Source organism: Lagenorhynchus albirostris, chromosome 10 (assembly GCF_949774975.1).
Source record: "Lagenorhynchus albirostris chromosome 10, mLagAlb1.1, whole genome shotgun sequence".
In the NCBI taxonomy this organism is placed as follows: domain Eukaryota; kingdom Metazoa; phylum Chordata; class Mammalia; order Artiodactyla; family Delphinidae; genus Lagenorhynchus; species Lagenorhynchus albirostris.
Genome location: NC_083104.1, coordinates 48,296,156 through 48,315,324, shown reverse-complemented (window position 1 = coordinate 48,315,324; position 19,169 = coordinate 48,296,156). Strand labels below are relative to the sequence as shown.

Below are 19,169 nucleotides of genomic sequence, written 5' to 3'. Positions count from 1 at the left end.
AAAATATACCCTGTGGCAGCTACAGAATGCCAATCCAGGTCACTTTCCTCCTTCGTACCTCCCCCAGTGGCTGATCCCTTTGATGTTATTAAAAGCCAGAGCCATCCGCATGGCCCCAGCTTCACATACTTAAATGCCAGGAGGCATTAGGCTGATTTTTTTTTGGTGCAAGAGCCCAGCTTCTAGGAGGCTGGTGTGTGGAGCCAGGGCAGGGGCTGGGTCATCCGCTTTCCCACTACTCAGCAGTCTCATCTGGTCATTTTAGGGACAGAAGCTCCTTTTCTCTCACTTTAAAAATACCACGTTCCCCTGAATCCACAAAGCAACTAAAAGATAGTGTTACGTAAAAAAGTGTTATGAAGGGGCTGACCTCTGAAACAGGGTTCTGTGGGACAGAAAAACAATGAAATGGGTCTGTTAATACCAAAGCCATATTTACCTAATAAAACACATTGTCCCATACTTACTGACAGACTCTGAAATAATGGAGGCGAAACCCTTTGGGTTTATTTATCCAATGTGTGTTCTCTATCGTGACCATTTTTTAAAGTCCCACATTGTGTCACAGTAGGTTCTGCCATCTGGCATTACACCTTGAGGCACAAGGTGATGAGGTTTCCTTTTTGGGAATGCACCCCAGTACAGACCCCACAGTGGTCATGGTTTTGTTGAACCGATAGGCACCATAAAACTGGTCACTGTATGGCGGCCTAGGAATGAAGTCAGCTTCAGCCGCCCCTGTGTTTCCCTGAGTGAAATCTCCATGAGGGCAGGAGTTTGCCCTCGTTGTTCTTTGATGTGTCTCCCATGCCTGCACAGTGCCCAGCTCAGTGGACCACGGATGGCTATGGTCCAGTAGATGTAGCATTTATAGAGCCCGACGCAACAGCTGTGCAATGAGTCAGAATTATTGGGTGATTCCTCCCTCGTGTGGGGCATATGTCCTGTTTCTTTATGGGAGTCAGTAGTCCATGCAGCCTTGGTGGTTTCAGCAGCTTCTTGTAGTATTCCTTGTAATTGTCCTGCCTTTCAGGACACTAATTGTGTTGGGTAGAGCTAACCATTGATGTGTATATTGGTGGCTCAGATGATAACTCGTGAGGTTTAAACTGTGGGGAGCTGTGAAGTGTGATGCCCAGAGCATCCCCAGGAAGACAGGGCTGTCCCAGTGTCTCCGGATTCTGGGGGTGCCTGGCTGTATATTTCTCTCTGAGATGGTATTGATCGGGGCTGCCTGCCATCAGTCCTCTGTGCAGCAGGGGGCTAGGTATTGTCTGAAGGGTGCTTGTGATCCTCTGAGGGGGTCTGGAGGGGGCCTTGTCACTGTGTCTATCCTCGCTGATGTTTTGACCTTATTCATTGGCAGGCCTGAATTACGTTCTGACGGCTGATATGGCCAAAAAAGAAAAGAGCCAGTTGCCCAGGGTCTACTTTGTGTTGCTGGGAGAGTCCGTGGGTCAGGTCTCAGAGAAGCTGCAGCTGGTCCATTTGGAGGCGACGTGTCATCATTACGTGGCCCATGTGAAGGTCAGTTCTTTTTATCCTCAAACTTTGATCTCTACAGATGTTCATTTGGAACTGGTGGAAACTTTTATTGTGCATTACATATGCTCTGACTTTCAAAATTTTATTTTACAAGGAGGAGAACATTCGTTTCTTCTTTTAAAGTTGGAGTTGGGCAGCTCTTTATTGATCTTACTGTGCTGGTCTTAGCCTCTGAGGCGGGTGATGGTAGGCCAGGAGACCAGCAGTGCTCTCTGGCCTTGCCTTGTTCTCTTGGGATGTTTTTTGTCCTCTCCCCTCTGTGAGGCTCAGTAGTCTTCTCAGAGGAGAGACACAGAAGCACATGCCTCTGAGTCAGCAGCGGTGCTGGATCACACTGTGCCTGATGCCTTTCTCGGTGATTCACTACATACTAGCTCATAGTCAAGGTTAAGGTGTTTTACAACTGGTTTGATTGTCCTCTCTTGATTACTTCCTGTTTATTTTAGGAGTGCATTGTATGGTCCCTTTCCCCCTCAATTAAATAAACTTTCAAAATGTTTTTCTTCTACTGAAATTATTTAATACACTTTGCTGCTAATTCAGGAGGCCAGGCTTCAATTAGTTACAGAGAGGCCCCTGTGTAGGCAGGTCCTGTCAGGTTGGGAGTCTGGTGCCCATTGCTGCAGGAACAGCCAGCCACTGACCCCCAGGCAGAGACAGCAAAGGAGGTGGAAGGACCCCCATGACCCAAGCCACATGATGGGTAAGATGAATGTGGGTTTTGGTGTCACACAGACCCGGTTTGTGTCCAGTTGGATGAGAATTTTGACTTCTTTGTGTCTTAGTTTCTGCATCTCTAAAATAGTTACCTTAAAAGGTGGTTGTAGAATTAAACATTACATGATGGATATACTTAAAGGACCTTGCACGGAGTCTGCCACACAGCAGGCACTCAGCATTATTATTCGGTTGGACCATACGTAATTGCCAATATTCTAACATTCTTGACTTACAAAAATGATTACATGTAGTTCAACCATTATTAATGACCAGTGGCTTTTTGGATGATAACAAAAATAGACTACGGATTGGAGATGAAGTGTCCTTCTATTATTATGTCGTTAGTGCCAGAGCAGGAGAATAACAGCTGCTTCTGCATGCTTCTGGGTTGTAGATAGAGAAATGCCCCACACATCCATGGCACTTTGGCCCAGAGCCTGAGTCCATGCCCCTGAGATGCTTTTCAGTGGGGCTGGGCTCTGTCTCCTGCCAGGACGCATGCAGGGGCCTGCCCAGACCAGCTGCCCTCAGGCCTGGGCAGTGAAGGCCATTTATAAAGCAAATCATGCTCTTGTTAAGCCAACAAGCCACCCACCTCTCTGGGTCTTAGATGATGTTGGCTCGTGAGCACCCTTGGGGGTATGAGGCTGTCAAGTCAAACACTGCCAGGCCTTCAAGTGCCTGCACTTGGCGTCTCCACACTTCCTGGAGGTGGGGCGTCTTCTCTTGGGTTTCTTTTCTCTTTTTTAAAAAATTAATTTATTTTAATTTTGGCTGTGTTGTGTCTTTGTTGTTGCGCGTGGGCTTTCTCTGGTTGCGGCGAGCGGGGGCTACTCTTCGTTGCGGTGCGTGGGCTTCTCATCGCGGTGGCTTCTCTTGTTGCAGAGCATGGGCTCTAGGAGCACGGGCTTCAGTAGTTGTAGCGTGAGGGCTCAGTAGTTGTGACTCTCGAGCTCTAGAGTGCAGGCTCAGTAGTTGTGGCGCATGGGCTTAGTTGTTCCGCGGCATGTGGGATCTTCCGAGACCAGGGCTTGAACCCATGTCCCCTGCATTGGCAGGCGGATTCTTAACCACTGTGCCACCAGGAAAGCCCTTCCCTTGGGTTTCTTTATGCTGGTCTCTTCCACAAATACTTTCCTTCTGGGCTCTTGGAACTTCTTGCTTTGACTGAGAGGTTACCCCTTCCCATGTAGCTACCAGGAGTCTTGGCTGCGAGATAGGGCCACACAGAGCCTGCAGGGCTTTGCAAAATACACTCAGAAAACAGCAATAATGAGGTGCAGGCCGGAGGTAGGGCTGTTTCTGTGGTGGCTTCTGAGGATTAACTGGAGAAGAGCAGAGCTGCCCCAGGCTATTGGTCCTGCAATGTCCTAATATCTAGGGTTCCAGACTTAGCAAATAAAAATATTAGACTTCCAGTTAAAACTGAATTTTCAGGTAAACAACAAATCAATTTTTTTTTTAGTATAAGTATGTCCTAAATAGTGCATTTACTTATCCTAAAAGAATTTAAAAAAAAAGTATTTGTCGTTTATCTGCAATTCACATTTAGCTGGGCATCCAGTTGGAAGGGTCACCCTGACCGATATCCTTCCATCCCACAAGCGGCACTTCTCCCATCAGTCAAAACACTGCTGACAAGGAGAGACATTGGATGGGGGTCAGAAGAATTTGGAGGATGAAGGCAGGGCTCAGGAGCACAGAGCAATCACACACCTTTATGGGATTATTTGGGTCATTTTAAGGAAGAGCAAGAGAGCAGGCTTCAGCAGGGCTTCTTGGACCTAGAAAAATTTGGATATAGTTATTGCTTGGCCATTTTCTCATGCAAGGAGACCGGGGTGGTGGGATCCATCAGGAAGTCACAAGCCTCTGATGCCTTTATGGTTCAGGAGACGCTCAAGGTGGATGATAATTTATAGCCGTGTGGGAAGTTTTTTTCTACCAGGCATTGTCTGTGTCATAGCAGAGGACCCTGGGGACTGGCAGAGGGAGCCAGTGAAGGTGAATGCTAATGGGCCGGTTGGCTGTTCGCGATGTGGCCCAGCTGGCTTGGCCTGTGGTTTCTCCAGTTGTGGGAAAACAGCTGTGAAGGCAGTGACCCTTGTGTGGCCGAGGCAGGCAGCAATGCTGGGGGCAGGGAGTGGCAGCCTGGCCACCTCCTGGAGTGGGGCCGCGGGCTGGGAGCTGCTCATCAGGGCGGCAGGGCGTGAGAGCACAGCGCAGCCTTCTCGATGGGGCTGGCGCTGGGATTTATAGACAGTGAAGGAAGAGAGAGAAAAGTGTTCTCGCTTATCACACACCATATGGCACGCAGGCAGGGAGGCAGGCGCTAGGCGCTGGGTGTGTTTTGTTTAGGCTATCTTTAGGTATTTTTTTCCTTTTTTTCTTTAAGCCCATTCCAATCTTTTTTTCCCTTCTTCCTTTTTCCCCGAAGTTTTCATTCCATATATGGCGACAAGTATCTCTATCATAGAAAACTGCTCTGGCTGACACCTGCCTTCCAGGCTGGCTGCGTTGTCCCATTTTGTTCCTTTCACAGCCCTGGTGGGGCCTCCGAGGTGTACCTAATTTTATGATACACTGCATCCTCCTGGGGGTGTGGGTCCACTCTCAAGGCTCACTTGGTCAGCAGAGCTGAGGCAGATTTTGCTGCTTCCTTGGCCTCTCTCCCTCAGAGTCCACAAGCCCCAGTTTGGGGGATGGGCCCCCTTCTACTAGTGAAGGGGCCTAGAAACCTCTGTGGGTCCCCAAGGTCACAGGTGAAAGCCCACACACCTCCCCTCAGCCTCAAGGCTCTCCACAACTTGGCCTCAGTTTACCTGTCCAGCCGCATTTCTGCATCACATCACACGTGCCCTGGGCTCTTGTCAAGGTGGACTGACCCTTTACCCCTGGAATGTGTCCCTCGTGCTTCCCAGTCTTAGTTCTTGTGCTCACCCAGCACCTCTGGCACTTGAGTCACCAGAGGCCCAGGTTTTGTCATATCCGTGTACAACCACGTACCACCTGCATGGTTTTTGCATTTTTTGGTCTCAAACGTGCACCACCTGCGGTATTTTATTTCCTATTTTTTTCTTTCAATCATCCTTTTGCCTGAAAATAATTTATAGCAGAAACTGTACACTCCTGTAAGTGGAACACCAATTATTGCCTGCCAAAAGAGAAAGTAACTGTAAACAAAAATACATTGAAGACACAACAGTGTTGTTGAATTCTAACTGGGCTTCATTCTTTGCTGAAGTCCCTGAAGAAGCGGCCCGTTCTTCCTGTGTGTTAGAAGGAGAAGTTACAGAGTGCTGCGGAAGTATTAAAGACATGCTGGCACCACAATGAACTTTCTCTCTGATGCAATCAGAAGGACTAAATGGGTATTGACTGTGGAGTAACTTTCCAAATGTATGGGTCCTTTTATAGAGCCCTGCCCACGTGCCATGGGAATCCATGCCATGAACCCCGTATGGAAAGCCCTAGGGCCTGGACTCATTCTGCTTTGATTGGCTGTGCCTTGCCCCTCTTGCCTGCTGAAGGGTTATCTGTGTTTCAAGGCTCAGTCAGCCACCAGGTCTTAAACATCCTCAGCCAGCCGATGTCCTTGGCCCTGGGGAGGCTGCCATCAGCTTCCTGCCTTCTCAGAGTTTGTTCCATGCTGCCCGACTCCCGCTTTCGGAATGATAGGCATGAAACAAATGCTTGCAAGACCCAACTGCGCTGAAGTGACTCATTGGGTCAGCTGGACTGTGGGGTCGCCAGGAGCGTCTGATCAGGGACCTCTAACCACTCTTGGACCTCTGGCTGGAAGGTGATGGAGTTGAGGGTTTTGGATGCATGGCCGTGTTCCCTTATCACTCCACCATTTTCTGGTCTCTGTATTTACCTGGACGGTAACTGTGCTCCATCTTCAAGTCCTGCACAGCTCCTTGAGAGAGCCAGCCCTTTGTGAGGTCAGGTGCTTATGTCTGACAGCCAAACGAGAGCCTTTTCAGGAGTGGGGAAAGCAGGCGACAGCTTTGAGCTTATACAGGGACAGTGCAGAAGGCCAGGCGAGGCTGAGCACGGGGTCAGCTGCCTCACTCCCAACTGTGAGGATCCATGATCCCCTGCAGAGGCCTCCAGAAAACCTCTGGTGAGCGAAATCACGTGTCAGACATTGTCAAGGGAGCCAACAACAGGATTAATGTGAAAAGGAAAAAAAAAACCCACTCCACACTAGATGAGGGTATATAAAAGCACCGTTGGTTTCTCTGAGTAGCTGCAGATGTTCAGGAGGCTGTTTGTTCTCTTATGTTGCTGGAGAATTCTTCAAGGGAGTTGGAACCTTAAGCTACTGCAGGGCTGGCCTGGCAAAGGGAGGGCAGCACACTGGCCACTGGGCAGTCTCGGAGGTTACGTCGTGGGCTCTGCCCAGATGTTGTAGTTTTTTTTTCCATTTTCACATCCGAAAAAATGCCTTAGGGCCAGCTTCAGTCACATGATAGACTGAGTTTGAAAAGTGTTTGGATCCATTGAATGCCAATTTTCAGAGGTGCTGGAGACTTTTATTTTCTTGTTTAAGAAACAGTTAAGGAAGGAAGATTAAGTTGGAGTAAAGAAGACCTCTGTGTGAGGAAGAGAAGAGAGGAAAACAGCAAAGTTTTCTTCTTTATCTGGGAAGTAAATTGCTAAATCTCTTGATAAAATATCTTAATCATCCTGATAAATCAAATAAATTGCCAAAAAAAAGTTGTAAGATTTGGATACAAAAGGGGATACAGACCTTAGATGTAGGAGGTCATCTTAAAACATTTTTAAAAAATTGGTAATATATGCACATAGTTAAATTTTTTTTTTAAACTGTACTAAAAGTTATAGAAAGAAAGAACATCTCTCAGCACCCCATTTCTCTTCCGAAGGCATCTGTGGTTCCAGTTTCTTGTGTGTCTTCCAAGAGCTTGTCGATGAATACACAAAGCTGTGTTTTACACAAACAGCAGCATGCTGTGGCTCACTGCTGTGCAGCTTCCTTTTTCCTTTTAAAATGCCCAATAACAGAATAGGTAAGCAGGTTTTGGAAAGGTTGTGCAATGGAATACTACTCAGCAATAACAAAGAATGAACTGCAGATATGCACAGTAACGTGGGCGAATCTCTAAAGCATTATGCTAAGTGAAGGAAGCCAGACTCAAAAGGCTGCTACTATGATTCTATGGAAAAGACCAGCTCAAAAGACAGAAAGCAGATCAGAGGTTTCCAGAGGCCAGGGATGGGGTTGGGTGGTGGCGTCCATGATTGGCTGCAAAGAGTCATGAGGGAAGTTTTGGGGGTGATGAAAATTTTCCAGCAGGATTGCGCTGGTGGTTATATGACTGAATACTTTTATTAAAGCTCAACAAAAAGTTTGCAGGTAGACCAGGCTTTAAGAGGAAGATCTGGAGTTGTTTTAGACACGCTGAGTTTGAGGGGCCTATTAGATGGTGAAGTGGAGATGTGTATATATGAGTCTGCAGTTTGAGTAGTGGTCTGGGTTATAAGTATAAATTTTAGAGTCATTAGAAGATAATGTTTAAAGCCATGAGATTTGATGAGATCACCAAGGTAGTGAGAGAGGGAGAGAGAGAAGGGAAGGAAAGGGGACCGTGGGTACGCAGCACCAGGAGTACTTTTCCTCTTGGTCCCAAGATGGCTGCTGAGTTCCAACCACTGTGTCTTCTTTCCATGCAGGAAGAAGGGGGAAGGGCGAAATGCTCTTGCCATCTGATCTGAGGCCCTTTTAAAGACCCTCCGATGACTTCTACTAACTCATTGACCATCCATATTTTAAGGGAGGCTGGGAAATGTCAGTTTCATCTGGACACTACAAACCCTAACAGTGTAGAGCTTTGCTCTCCAGTAGAACTTTCTGTGATGTTGGACATGTGCCATATCTGCATTGTCCAATATGGTGGACACTAACCACATATGACTATTGAGAACTTGAAATGTAATGAGTGCCACTGAGGAATTTTTACTTTAATTTTAATTAAAGTTTAAATGTAAACAACCACATGTGGCTACCACTAGTGGCTACCATATTGAACAGTGCAGATTTCTGCTACAGTAGAACACAGAGTCTTCATAGGACATTGGTCACACAAATCAAATGTCACAAGCCAAGTGGAAACAAATAACTGGGGTGAAGTCAAACTGACTGTTTCATTTTGCACTTACATTGATTAAAACCTGAGTTTCAAGAATGCCGTAGAACATGGTCTCTCTCTACAGGGTTCTTTTGGAGCATTCACACACACGCACACACACTTGCACACACATATCTGCATGCACATACATGTTTCCATAGGCCATAACAGTGGGGGGAGGGGAGCGGTATTAGAATTGAGAAAGTTGGATGGTTCACCCTGAGTTGATCATTTCAGGAGTGTTATAAACTTGCATCTGATGTTTTCTATTTTCTTCTCTGTGGCTTGAAACTATGTAAAAGGTGGCAGTATAGAGGATGGAGATACAATTGCTGGGTCAGGAGGGAGGACATTTTAAGGTTTGAGACATATCACAGAATTGCCTTTTAGAATGTAAAGCCCCCCTCCCCCATCTCAATGCTCTTGCTAGTACTGGGTGGAGAGATTCCTTTTCAACTCATATTTGTGACCCACATGAAGTATACACTTCCCGCTTGGGTGGTGAGGGCTGGGCTGGGCTGATCTGATCTGTGGTCAGCCACGGGGTCTCAGGCAAGTGCTTCACCTGGGTCTCTGAGCTTCCTCAGATGACAGTGGGAAGAATACCGACTTCCTAGTAGGGATCTGATGAGCACTGGGCCCCTTTTCCCTTCTCCTTAACCCGGAAATCTATTATTCTCCCTGGCTGCCTCTGTGTTAGAATGGATCAAGACTCATTTCATAGGTGTTTGGGGAATTTTTAAAAAAATGATTAGAAGCAGATGGTGAAAAGAAAATAGAAAGTATGGAGCAAACAAGAAATAAATGTGGGAAGAGAACAACTCTCTCAGCCAACATCCTCCTTCTCCACCTGGAACAGAGCAAGTCAGAGCCGCTGAGTCAGTTTACAAGGGCTCCTCCAACTTTAATGTGTACACCAGTTACCCGGGGACCTCGTTAAAAGCAGATCTTAGGCAGCAGGTCTGGAGTGAATTTCTGACGAGCTCCCCGGTGATGTCAATGATGCTGGTCCATGGACCACACTCTGAGAAGCAAGGAGCTAGAAGAAGTAGGTACCAAGAGTTCCAAGTAAAGAGTCAAAGGATGATGGCCATGGTCTGGCAGTTTTCCAGGTGGAGCAGGCCTCGGAAGACCAGCCACTCCCCTCACACTGACAGTGAGAGGTTCCACACCAGTGATGTGGAACCATGGTTCTGATGGTCATGCTCTGGCTTCCTTGTGACCTTGTGCAACCCTGGGGCTCACGCTGATGCTTGTGAGCAGAGGGCATGCCCCTCGTAGAAGGGCTGGTGCGGGCTGTGATTTCTTCCACGTTACCTGACTGCCTGTTGCTTGAAGGACTGTGTTGTCAGCAGTCAGCTTACTGAGCACGATTTTTTCAGCATTTCTGTTTAACTTCATTGGAGTGTTTTGGGCATGACCCAAACAAAAAAGTCAGAAATCCTTTTCTTCCCCAAAGACTAGGAGCTTCTTGAAGTACAAGCTCTTATTAAGCAGAATAATTATGAATTTTTTTGCCCCATCCATTGGGGCAAACAGAGAATGAGAAACCAACTTAGAGACTGCATAGGTTCTTTCTGCATTTGTGAGCAAATACTGGTCACGTGCATTATTTTCCCGGGCAGGTTATAGTGGGGCACCAGCCTCCTGAGTGACCTCTATTTTTGAGGACAGGGAATTTGCTGGTTGTAGTGAGTGTGGACAGCAGAAAGGGTTCTCTTACTCATAGATAGCCAGGGAAGCCTCTGCACCAAAGAAACCCATTCCTTCCAAGTGGCTGCCTGCAGGTGGCTTTTGGGGTTTTCTCACAAGACAGACCTGGCCTCGTAACATTAGAATTGGAATAATGGTGGGTCCAAGGACAGATCTGTCCATATGCATCCCAGAAGTTTTGTGTGAAGAGGGTGACAGAAAATTGTTTCTTTTTCTAAATGCATTAGGACTATGTAAGTAAAATACTATAGGCAATAACAACAACAGTGATAATAGCTATCTTTTATTAAACATTTACTGTGCTCAGTGTTTTACGTGCACATTTAATTCTTATAAGAACCCCCCAAAATGTAATTATGAATACTATATACATAAAATTATATGTATTATAATGATATATAATGGATATAAGTAAAATAAAACCCCATTTTAGAGTTGACAAATATGAGACTTAAAACATTTAATTTACTCAAGATCTCACAACTGGTCAGCAGCAAAGTCTTGGGTTTGAATCCTGTCTGGCAGCTAAATAGTTCTTAGACGTTGAACAAATTATGTCATCTTAGCACCGTGGTCCACCAGAAGGGATGGTTACTGTAGTTGTTATTAAAAAGGTGATCTGAGGAAGAGAAAGCCCTGGCTCTGGGAGACCTGTCTCCGGGTGAATGGGTGCTTGGTTTCCCATGTTGGTTGGAGAACTTGACTCACAGCTGCTCCTGCACACGTGCGTCCACATCACCTGTGCTCTGTGGCCAGAGGAAAGCTCAGGTGTGGGCCGGTGAGCCCAGAGCAGGCAGGGGGCCTGGAGCGATGGAGGTTCTCTTTCCTGCTGTTTGGTCTTCCCGGTCTGTCTTTGGCCTCAACTATTTAAAAAACTAAATGTCATTGATCCTCGTTTTTAGGATCTTGAAGTCTGGTTCATGCATTCAGCCTCCCAGCATGTGTTGGGTGCAGGCTCTGCTGGGTGCAGGGAAATGAAGATGAAAACACCCAGGCTGGATGGTTTGAGAATGGTTTCACCATTTGAGAATGGTTTCACCCCTGCCTTGGGGCACTGTCTCAGTGCTCAGCTTTGCCCCTCACCCCATGTGTCACTATTTTCAGTTCACTTCTGCACACGTCACTGCTATGGTGACCTCTGCCCAGGTGTGCCTGGGACAGTCCTGGGGTGCACCTGTTGTCCCAGTCACAGTCATTAATAGTTACCCTTTCCCTTGCAAAGCCTTCCAGTTTGGATGGGAAATTGTGTATGCCACTGCATTTATGGAGCACCCACTGTGTGCCAGACACCGTGCTGAGCCCTGGGGAGATGGAGAACGGTGGACCCTGCCCTGCCTCCAAAGATGTCTTGGTCTATTGGGGCATCTGTTCTGAAAGCCATGACTTGGCAAGTCAGGCAGCCCCAGCCTTCCAGGCTTCTTGCTTTTGCTCTTATTGGCCCCCTCCCACCACCTCCACCTGTGCAGACCTTCCCTCCTCTCCAGGTCCAGCGTAGTGAGGCTCCTTCTGCAGAATGGCTGCCCACTGCCTGATCCCCCTCTGCCCACCCTCCTCCCTCCACATCCCCCAGGTCAGCTGTGGGCCTTTTCCCCACTGGTGTGACTTCTTGGTGTCATAGTCTTCTCAGACCGTCATAACAAAGGACCACAGAGTAGGTGGCTTAAACAACAATGTTTACTTCTCACAGTTCTGGAGGCTGGAAGTATGAGATCAAGGTGGGTTTCAAGGTCAGCAGGGTTGGTTTCTCCTGAGGCCTCTCTCCTGGGCTTGTATGTAGGTAGCCACCATCTCCTGGTGTCTGCCCACTGATTTCTCTCCGTACTTGTCTGTGTCCTAATCTCCTCTTCTTATGAAAACTCCAGTCTTATTGGATTAGGGCCCACCCCAAAGACCCCATTTTAGCTTAATGACCCACTCTCCAAACCTGGTCCCATTTTGCGGTATGGGGGTCAGGGATTCAACATACGAACTTTGGAAGGACACACGTCAGCCTACAATGCTCTCACACTTGCTTTTAGCCTCCTCTGTTAATTACTGGCTGCTTGGGGCCAGGAGTGCATGACACTTGGCATAGTCACCCGGGCCACACCTCATGGGACCAGCCCCCATGCTTGTCAAATGACTGATTAGGCTCTTTTTTTGTTTCCAACTTGAAGACTTTTTTTACATTGAGGTATACTTAATTTACAATGTTATGTGATTAGGTTCTTAGTGTCATTTCTTATTGTCCATTTCAAGGGCTGAGTAGAGTTAATGGATTGAACTTCAAAGGAGAGATTTTTTTTTTTCTGATGTAATGAATCAAACTTTTCTGATCCTGGAAAGAATTTGGTGGATGAGACTTTATGAACACACACACACACCCACACACCATAACCATTTTGGGGTCGTTTGTTTAAAAATAAACAAACAAGGAATTCTTTCTGGACAGTCTCTGTCCTTGGGTGTAAATGTAGTACAGGGCGAAGGCAGGGCCCAGATGTTTACCCCACAGTGTTGGTGTGAGGCTAAAACGAGACCTTGCTTATAAAGTGCTAAGCTCTGCACAATGGAAAATATGCAAACACAGACATAAGAGTCTTCTGTAAATGGATTGAGTTGGAATTTCCAGGCAGGTGTTCTCCCTGCCTCTTTTTAGTCCTTTGTGATTTAGCTTTTTATTTATCACCAAAGACCCAGCATATGGTGATTGTGGAGCCGCATGTATGCTCTTCCCAGATCAATGGACCTGCCTCAGAGGGAGAGAGGGAGGGACCCAGACATTTTCAGGAAATGGTTCAAGGCTATATCATCTCTAAGAAAACGACACAGAGCAGTTGCCCTATGTAGAAAGTCAGCCCTGTCACTCTCTGGGATGCCTGCTGGCCTGGGTGCAAGAAGTCGATTAGGTGGAGGGGCACCCAGGCCCCGAGGCAGTGGTGCCTCCTCTACTTCTATCAAGAAAGGGGAGTTGTCCCAGAGTGGAAACTCTAGAGCAGCTCTGTCCAATAGAAAGGGACTGCAGGCCACATATGGAATTGTAAATTTTCTAGTTGCTATGTTGAACAAGTGAAAACAAGTAAGATTAATTTTAATAACACTGAACCCAGTATATCCAAAATATTATCCACATGTAATCAGTGTAGGTATTATTAGTGAGTTATTTACGTTCTTTCTGGTGCTCGGTCTTTGAAATCCACTGTGTATCTTAGCCACATTTTATGTGCTCATTAGGGAAGTGTGTGCAGTGGTTAGAGTCAACCCTGATCACTTTGGGGACGCTGGGATGGCTGCAGGGGCCTGAGTATATGAGTACGTGAACGCATGTCCTTCATCAACTGGTAGTAAAAGGACATGGTCTATTACCTGTGGTTCTGAGAAACAATATTATAAAGGATGTTTTCATACTTGGACTGGGAAGCCTGCTTCTGAATTTCCTAAACTAGAGTTCGTGGGGCCCATGTGTCCATAGCACGGTGAGGAGGGTCTGCAGAATCTTTCCAGCATTTCAGAAAGCCTTGTGGGAAGCACAGAGATCACCATCCAGCAATGGCATCATTGCTCTCGGCTGGGGTGTTAGTGCTGGTGAGCCCGTGCTGATCAGACCTTCTCCTTGGCTTCTGATGACACTTAGGTGTTCCTGGGGTCGTCCTGGAGGTGGGGGGTTAATTGAGTGGGTGAAGAAATCCTAGGGGCTGCAGAGGCCCACGTTTCTTGTGTCTGTGCTTCTCACCCACGGACGCAAGCACAAACTTCCAGGGACTCACTTGTCAGGCCCGTTAACCCCGAGAGGCTTTGGAGGGGACAAAAGGTTCCTGAAGTCAGCGAGCACTGTTACTGGTTCATTGCTTCCTGGGTTGCAGTCAGGAGATAGGCATTTCCTGTGAGCCGTGAATTCTGCTCTCCACCTATATGGAGTGCCTGGGAAAGGCAGCTTTGGCCTTCCTTCAGCTCCTCTGCAGTTGCTTTGCTGGTGGGGTGCCCCCTATTCTCAGAGCGGGGAGCCATGAAGAGGGCACTGGGGGCTGCTCCAGGTGTCCTGTGGCTCTGGCCACCCTGGTTGTGGGAGGATTCCACTGTGCTTGGCAGCCCACTCAGCACTGGGAGGTATGGATCACCCCAAAGTCCTTCCGTGTGCTGAGCCAGAGCCCCTCCCCCTAGTTCTGCCCTGAGCAGCCATAGGCATCTGTTGGTCTGTCCCTGCAACCCCCACTTCCTGTTTCCTCCAGGGCTCAGCATCCTCAGTTCCTTTGGGTCTCCAGTTTGTTATTCCATCAGTGAAATAGCCATCCTTTGTTTTTATTCCTTTCTTCCTCTGTGTCTGACGTTTTAGCCATCCCCCAACCAGGGGTCAGGGAAAATAGAGGAGAAGAAATTCAAACCAGCCAGTTTTACTCCTTCCCAACAACGGTGTAGGGAAGATGCCTGTAACAAGGAGGTCCAATGGATGTGATAATTCCTTCCTGTTAGCCAGGCCCTCAAATTGGCTGATCTAATCCTCTCATCTGGCACCGCAGCTGGCTTGATTATTCTTCCAAAAGACAGTGCATGTTGGTCTGGTTTGCACAGTGACATTTATCCGTGCGGATCTCCTGAATCTGACATTTGTTCCTCTTTCATCCTGTACTTTCTTGGGCTTGATGTTCCTCTTCCCATCCACTTGGTAAGAAACATGTTAGCTTATAGCACAGGGTATCCTTACCTATCAATTAATGAGCCAGAAGCGTCCATAAACTTAGGTTACAACCAAGGTAGTCCTGGTTGGAAAGAGACATGGATTCAAAGAGGTTTGGGATAATTTTATTAATGACAAAGCCGTAAAGAGCTCCTAAAAGCTTATAAGATTTGGCATCAGGGACTGTCTCGTTTCTCACCATATCGTCATCACCAAGCAGGGAAACTGACATTGACTAATTGTTCAATAAATGTTCCCAGAATGTTAGAAGAAGCTGGACTAGGTCCAAGGTGAACATATGCCCAAGATACTCGACTGTAAGTTTACCACGTTAGCTTTTACGTTGAAGTCAGTGATCCATTTTGAGTTGATTTCTGTGTGTTGTCCAAGATATTGTGGAACAGATGTGAATAAAAATATTCTTTTTGATTGTAATTAAAAGTAGATGAATACCTGTCAGACCATGTGGCCTGATCGCTTGAAAGGCCGTCATGTGAGAGCTTCTCCATTTGCCTTCAGAGAGGGTAGCCAGAACTCCCTGCCTCCCCTGCCGAATTTAGGGTGGTTGTAACCAAACCTTGGGCTGAAGCAGGGTACTTTCAACCAGCCCTTCCCGGGGACTGTGGTACAGGTGGTGCTCAGCCCACACGGCTTACCTCAGGGCGGGACGTCTGTGGGTAGAGAATCCTACTTCCCCATTCTGGGTGTGCCGGCACTTTTCCTGCTCATCTCCTGCCATTGAATCTTTCAGTTCTTCCTCATTTCTCCTGTTGCTGTCATGCTGCAGTGAACGTCTTTCGGCACCTGACCATCAGGTTCAGGAGGACGAATTCCTATTTGTGGCTTTGCTGGGTCAGTGTGACAGCCGCTTGTGTCCCCCCCCACCCCCGATGTCAGCTTTGGTCACAAGTCCACCACAGCCATTTGAAAGTCCTGCTTTCTGTGCCCAGGACACTGGGCTTGGCTTGGCCTCTCACACGTTTTCTGACAGTTCCTGGTGTTTTTTTTGTCATCCTGTGTGTCAGCAGCAATACACAGACTGATCATTTTTATGGAACAGTCTTTGATGACACCTAAGTGCCTATTTAAATCACACCGACAACCTAAAGAATATTAATCCTTTATGAGAACATTTCTCAAAGCATTTTTTACAGGATGGTAACAGGTTTTATGTTCAAGAACAAAACAAAGGCCTATATTCAAATAAGTTTCAGAAAATACTGTATTTAACAATGGATATGTTTCTTTATTGGAGGACCTCCCAGAATTTTTTAAGCCAGGGTACACAAGGGGATACATTTTCCCCCTTTTGCATCTCCAGCGTTTCCCAAATGTACTTGACCACACTTTTTTTTCTCTTGAAGATTAGGAGATACTGCTACAACATAGGTGAGTTTTCTCTCAATAATTTGGCTTTACACTTTCCTATTCCTTTTTTCCTTACTCACACAAATACTCTTCTTTAGCTTCATGTTTTAGTAATAGAAGAACTTAGTGATATTTGACATCTAGAGATTTTTCTCTAGGTTTTTTTTTTAATCAATAAGACCACTTTAAAGGTATGGCAGGCCTTGTACCAATCTCTAGGGTCCCCACCATTTAGAGACCTCCATCCATCCTGTGGTGACTTCATTTTTTTGTTATATTTTTAGTGGCTGCCCACAATGTGGAGGCCTTTCTGAAGGCCCCTATCTCATGCTGAATTTAACTGGACTGTTAGCAGGCTTGATTGATTGCTGGTCTTAATGGGAGAAAATGTGATCCTCACTTCTCCACCCCATCATTAAATTATTACTGATTTATGACAAAAGGAAGCAGCCACTGAATAAGTGGGTATCTTTTTAAAAATTGTGATGCTTCACCAAGATGGATACACTTGCCTGTTTACTTCAACAGGCATCTGTTGAATGTCGACCATGCAAACATCTTGCTGGCCTGGGGCCCTGGTGCTTTCACTGAAGGGCCTTGGAGCCCAAAGCAAAATTCCAGGGCCTGGCTCTCCAGCCACACCCATCCCTACCCATCCCCACCTAGATTTAATGAGGAGAAAGGGGCTAAAAGAAGCCCATGGGATCAACAAATATTCCAAAACACCACCTCTAGAAAGGGGTAGAAATGGGTGTTGGGATTCAAGGCATCTGTGAAGTTAAAGGGTTGGCACAAAGCAGGCTGGATCTTGGGTTTTTGAAAACCCGACTGGTGCCATTGCTGACTCTCAGTGAGTGGTTCTCTTGCCGTGAGCCAGTGCTGAGTGCGGACCCAGCTGGGGTCTGACTTCTGTCTCTGCACTCACTGGCCTGGTGACCTGAGGCACTCCTGGGTCACCAGGAGGGTTTCCTCCCTCCTGGGTCCCTCAGTTTTCCTATCCTGTGGAATGGTTGCAGCATGGGATTGTAGTGAGGATTAAGGGAGAGAACTTGTGCAGAGCACCCCAGAGGCTTAGCACATGGTTGGTGCTTCTTGTGGCTTTATTGACTTCCTACTTCCTGGTTTCCTAGGGAGCCTGGAGTGTTACCTTGGCTGCTAGTTAAAGGCTGGGTTGGTTAAAAGGAGCGGGGACCTGCCTCATACTGTGTCTGGGGTGTGGATGTGGGGTAGCGTTAGGGGACTGGCAGATGAACTGGTCAGACTGCTCTGGTCTCGAGATGTATAAAAGAGTGGGTGAGAGGACAAGGCCATGGAGGTAATGGCATTTGTCACATCTTTTAGTGGTTCTTACAGATGATAAGGGCCTCAAAAAATCTCCATGTGTCCATGCCCAGAGTGATCCATTATGGGCACATACCCACAGGGCAGTGACCCCAGCTCCCATCTCTCTCTCTTTCTGTATATCTGCCTGTCTGTCTGTCTCTCTCTATACACACACATATATATATAATTATTAAAGATAAATTAGGGACTTCCCTGGTGGCTCAGTGGTTAAGAATCCACCTGCCAGTGCAGGGGACATGGGTTCGAACGAACCCTGGTCTGGAAAGATCCCACACGCCATGGAGCAACTAAGCCTGTGTGCCATAACTACTGAGCCCGTGAGCCACAACTACTGAGCCCATACGCCACAACTACTGAAGCCTGTGCGCCTAGAGCCCGTGCTCCGAAACAAGAGAAGCCACTGCAATGAGCAGCCCGCGCAGCACAATGAAGAGTAGCCCCCACTAGCCGCAACTAGAGAAAGCCCGCGTGCAGCAACGAAGACCCAATGCAGCCAAAAATAAAGATAAATAAAATTTAGAAAAATTAAAATAAATAAATAATATAAATACATGTATATACACATATGTATGTATGTACAATCTGTTTTTCATAATTTTTAATTTTGAAATAGTTCAACTCATAAGAAGTTGCAAAAGTGGTATAGAAAGTACTCATGTAGCCTTTAACCAATGATAATGTCTTATATATCTGTAGTACACAGTCAAAATTAGGAAATTGACATTGGTATAATGCCATACATTCTTTTAAAGAGTGCTCAGCTCAAGACTAGGAATCTATTTTCAGCACAATTATTTGAGTTGCCTACTTTAGCTCCACTTTGGTGAGAGAAGCACTGGGGATTTTGAGATGGATTAGCCCTGGTCCTCAGCAAAGTTTGGTCACAGAGGAGAGAGATCCAGACCCGATGGGTTTCATGGGTTTCAAGTCACCTGTGGTTTACAGTGATCCAGCATGTTCTTTGGAATTGACTGCCTTATGAGACAGTGATTTTCTCATCACCAGACATATTCAAGCATGAGCCTTAGGATCCCTGGCCCCAGCACCAAGAGGGAGCTTGGACCAGATGCTCCCTGAGTGAAAATCCTGTGATTCTCTCAATTGCTTTGGCAGAGTTTGCAGCTAACATTGATTATGCTATGAGTCAGGTGATACTCCACATTGATGTATTATAGTTGCCAAATCACCTTCCTGGGCTCTGGTTTAACTAGTTCATGTGAGTTAAATCCTGGTACTCTGTATTGCAGGCATTGTTCTAGGCCTTGGAGTACAGAGATGAATAAGACATCGTGAGTACGAGCCAACATCTAGTCGGGAAGATGATACAAACACACAACTATGATATAAATAAGTGCCATAATACACGCAGGTGTGGAGTGCTGTGAGACTCGGGGGAAGTGGTTAGTTTTGTAAATAGCCACAAGGCTGGGAGGCCAGGAGGGTGCAAGTTTGAGAGAGGAGCTGGATCACTGGAGATGGGTTGGAGTTTCCTGGATTGATAAAGAGTTGGGGGGTAGAATCAAGGGAAGCAAAGACATTCTGGGGGGAGGAAACAGCACAAGTAAAGGCCCTGTAGCATGGTGTTTATATGCATGGGAGAAAGCTTGATGTGACAGACTGTGGGCTCCAGGGGACAAAGTACTTGCTGAACGTGAAGCCAGATTAGATTT

The 19,169-nt window shown here is 46.7% G+C and overlaps 1 protein-coding gene across 1 annotated transcript in view; it reads left to right on the top strand.

Moving 5' to 3' along the window:
- ITGA9 (integrin subunit alpha 9) overlaps positions 1-19,169 on the top strand; it is a 350,494-nt gene that overhangs the window by 85,076 nt on the left and 246,249 nt on the right. Inside the window, exon 15 of the mRNA XM_060163908.1 lies at positions 1,367-1,527. Within this exon, the coding sequence (XP_060019891.1) occupies positions 1,367-1,527 (161 nt within the window). The remainder of the gene's footprint in view (positions 1-1,366; positions 1,528-19,169) is intronic.